The sequence below is a fragment of the Cucumis sativus genome, chromosome 3, assembly GCF_000004075.3.
Source record: "Cucumis sativus cultivar 9930 chromosome 3, Cucumber_9930_V3, whole genome shotgun sequence".
NCBI classification, from domain to species: Eukaryota; Viridiplantae; Streptophyta; class Magnoliopsida; order Cucurbitales; family Cucurbitaceae; genus Cucumis; species Cucumis sativus.
This window is the reverse complement of record NC_026657.2, coordinates 20,916,101-20,919,682: the sequence shown is the minus strand read 5'-3', so window position 1 is coordinate 20,919,682 and position 3,582 is coordinate 20,916,101. Positions and strand designations below refer to the sequence as shown.

The window sequence follows — 3,582 nt, the reverse complement described above, 5'->3', positions numbered from 1 at the left end:
AGATATATAATCATTATAAATGAAGAACCTATAAATTTAATTGATTTATAAAAAAATTAGAAATTTAAGGGATACAAATTATATGTTTCACACTATTTGATTTTCAAAGGAAAATTAATTGATAATGTAAAATGATAATTGGTATTATTCTCAAAGTTAGTCCATTACACATAGATACTTTTACTAAATATAGGTACTATAGTATTTAAAAAGAAAACAAACCTATAATCCATCTCACAAATATAAACCCCAAAAAAACCAGCTTTTGATCACCCCCTTTTTACGGTTTATATTTATACTAATTCACCCAACACTAACAAACCTCATGGTCACTTGAGAAATTAATTAAAAGCACAGTAAAAAATTAACTTTTTTTTTTAGTACATGGGAAACATACCGTCAAACAATACAGTAGAATTACTTGTGATAGCTTTGATCATTATAATATAGCTGCGATAACTTCAATAAAGCCATGTTGCAAGGTTAGACCCAATATTATACTCAACTTCTATACATATATAACTAAAACATACCTTAAAAAATTATTGCTTATAGGTGTTTTAAGTGAAAACCATCATTTACGTTAACATAATAAAATCATTTAGACTGGATACTCATTTATATTGGATACAAGGATACAATATCGTTTAGATTGGGTATAAGAGTACAAGATTGTTTAGACTGAATACAATGGTACAAGATCATCTAGATTTTGTACAAATGTATCGTTTAGACTCAGTATAAAATCGTTTTTCAAGAGTGTGTGACCAATTAATTGTCAAGTATTTTTTTGTTATTTCACAATCCCCTACGTTATATTTTTGAAAAAAAAAATCCCTATTTGAATCCATAAAATTTTGTATGTGGAAGAATGATGAGGAAGGTGGTGAATCAATGTTAATAGTGGTTTTTAAGAGGTTAAATTATGATTTTACCGTTAGAACTTAGAAATTTATAATTCACTCTCTTTTTATTTGCTAACCTGAACAAAACAAAATGGTAATTAAGATCTACTTTCCTTAAAATGATAGGTGTCAAAATTTTCACTTTTTCATTATTTATTGTAGTTTGAGGGAATAAAAACAAAACAAAAGGCCTTAATTTTGTTCACAAACCCCTTAATCCGTTTCAGATTCATATGTCTAATAGGTCAACTATAAGATTTTATTTTATGTTATTTTAGTTTTTTTAGAAAGTTAATTATAAGATATCAAAAAAATAGTAAATTTGATTAAATATAGCAAAATTTTAAACTGTATCAATATAGACATTGACATGCTTCAATCAGTGAGATCGATAGACAGAGATATGCTTCTATCACATTAGCATTAATAAACAGTAATAAAAGTTTGTAAAAGTTTGTAAGCTTGTATCACGAATAGAATTCAAAATTTTGTTATTAAAAATATTTAAAAATTGAAGAAGTAAAAGAAAAGTTGAAGTAATATTTGAAAAAGGGAGTTTACTTTAGAGAAGAGAGAAGAGAGAAGAGAGAAATAGAATTAAGAATGTGTAGTTGAAGACACAAAGCAAAGAAATGAAAAATAATAGAGAATAAAGAAACATAATATTGTCTCCAAAAGATGAATACATCAAGAGCCGGCGAAGTAATGGCTGTCTCAACACAACCAAAAAAATATAATTAAAATAAAATAAAATAAAAATCTCTCAAATCTTTTCTTATTTTGTTCTTCATATAGATCTTGGGGTTTAGACAAAACCAATGTATTATCTTTGTCTCTCATATTTCTTCATCACTTTATTCTCCTCTGTAGCATTCATCAACCAAAAAAACTCTCCCTTTTCAACATTTCTCTCTATGCTGGGAATGAGCAAAATCATTCCCAATGGACCCTGACCATATTCCAACAACCACCACCATCGCTGCCACTACCACTACCGACCAAGACCAGAGTTCAAAACCAACAACCGAAGACACTGATCAAATCAACAACGAAATGGGTAGTGGACGCTCCTACGAGTGCGTATTTTGCAAACGAGGGTTCACGACGGCTCAAGCCCTAGGTGGCCACATGAACATTCACCGCAAAGACCGTGTTAAAAACAAGCCTAATACTCCTTCTAAGCCTGAACCCTTCACCAACCATTCTTCAACACTTCGCCCGATGTTGACAACCACTGCTGCAGTGACGACAGTATCTCATCACCAATCTTTTCAAACCTATTTCCCCACTTCTTCCACTTGGTGCTTGGGTACTACTACCTCGTCACCACCTCACGATCATCAATTCTCATATGTACATAACAACCCTCAAGTTTTGAATACTTTCAAGGATCAAAATTGGACGACAACCAATATGAGCCTCGCCTCGCAGTCGTCGCCTACCCTTGCCTTGAGTGATGGTCGGGACAAGAGATCAGATGGCAATGGTGGTGATGATGATGACGGCGATGAAGAACTCGATTTGGAGCTTCGACTTGGACATGATCGGTAGTAGTATTAATAGTAATATTATATAATTCAATGTTTTTCCCTATGATATATCATTTTGTGTGTGCAGTTATATATATATATATATATATATATATCTATATATCTATATATAAATCGATATAAATCTCTCTATATATTTTTGTTGTGTGTATAGACATGGGGATTTGTATTTTACTTTTGAAGAGAGAGCGTTATTTGAATTAGGTGCATCATCACTATAAAGATTTTCAAATAAAGTAAAAGGCAGTACAAAATTTTTATTGAGAGATATTGCATATGGCCGCCGTCCTCCGGTGCCGGCCGACCGGTTGCTGCTGCTGCCGCCACCGCCCTCTATTTGTTTTGTACCACAGCATAATGTAAGTTTTATTTTCAATTTTAATTTCTTCATGTTACTATTATTATTTTTCAGCCCTATACTTATGAAAGGGTTGTTCCAATATGAGATTATTGTTATTTTTTTTAATAATTTGTACGAGAGTTTTTTTTTTCTCCTTCATGAAATTGAATATCCACTTGGGTGTACATTTCTTTCATGAAAAAAAATTAGAAATATATATGTGTGTAAAAATATATTGTCATGAAATTAAAAACTAGAAATATATTGTCATGAAATTAAAAACTTGAGATTGAATACTTGGAAAAATTAAAAGTAGATGAGGGGGAAAGTTGTTTTGCATCTCAAGGATCCTACTTGACATGATTATTGTAAACAATTTTTGTATAGATTTTGTAAAATTGAAGTAATTAAATTAGACAAACATTTTGTACGATGATTATTGCATTTATGGTGGGCGTGCTGATGTTGGAAATTCTAGAAGAAATGTCACTCATTTTCATATCCTCCCATCCATTTTTGGCCTCTTTTCTGCTCTTTAATTTATGTGTTGATACTAATTTTGAGTGAAAATATGAATATTATCACACTCAAAACGTAAAAAATATTAAATCTTAGTTAAATGACTAGCATAGATTGAACACATAAAATTTTAGTTATGTGACGCATAGATTGAACACATGATATATTTTAGTCTTTTACAAAGATCCTCTTTTATTTACCACTAGGTCAACCAATATTTGTTGTTGATTGGTGGTATTTTGACTGGTTTTCATTTGTTTCTAAACTT

At 30.8% G+C, this 3,582-nt stretch overlaps 1 protein-coding gene across 1 annotated transcript; it reads left to right on the top strand.

Annotated features, from left to right (window-relative positions):
• The first annotated feature begins 1,732 nt into the window (after nt 1-1,732).
• On the top strand, nt 1,733-2,954 carry LOC101219031 (transcriptional regulator SUPERMAN). Its single transcript, XM_004149135.3, has one exon. The coding sequence runs from the start codon at nt 1,848-1,850 to the stop codon at nt 2,454-2,456; it is 609 nt and encodes a 202-aa protein (XP_004149183.1). The 5' UTR covers nt 1,733-1,847; the 3' UTR covers nt 2,457-2,954.
• Nucleotides 2,955-3,582: the final 628 nt, after the last annotated feature.

Bases quoted from the DNA above. Each gene is read 5' to 3' on its own strand.
- LOC101219031 (XM_004149135.3), top strand. From the start codon at position 1,848: ATGGACCCTGACCATATTCCAACAACCACCACCATCGCTGCCACTACC.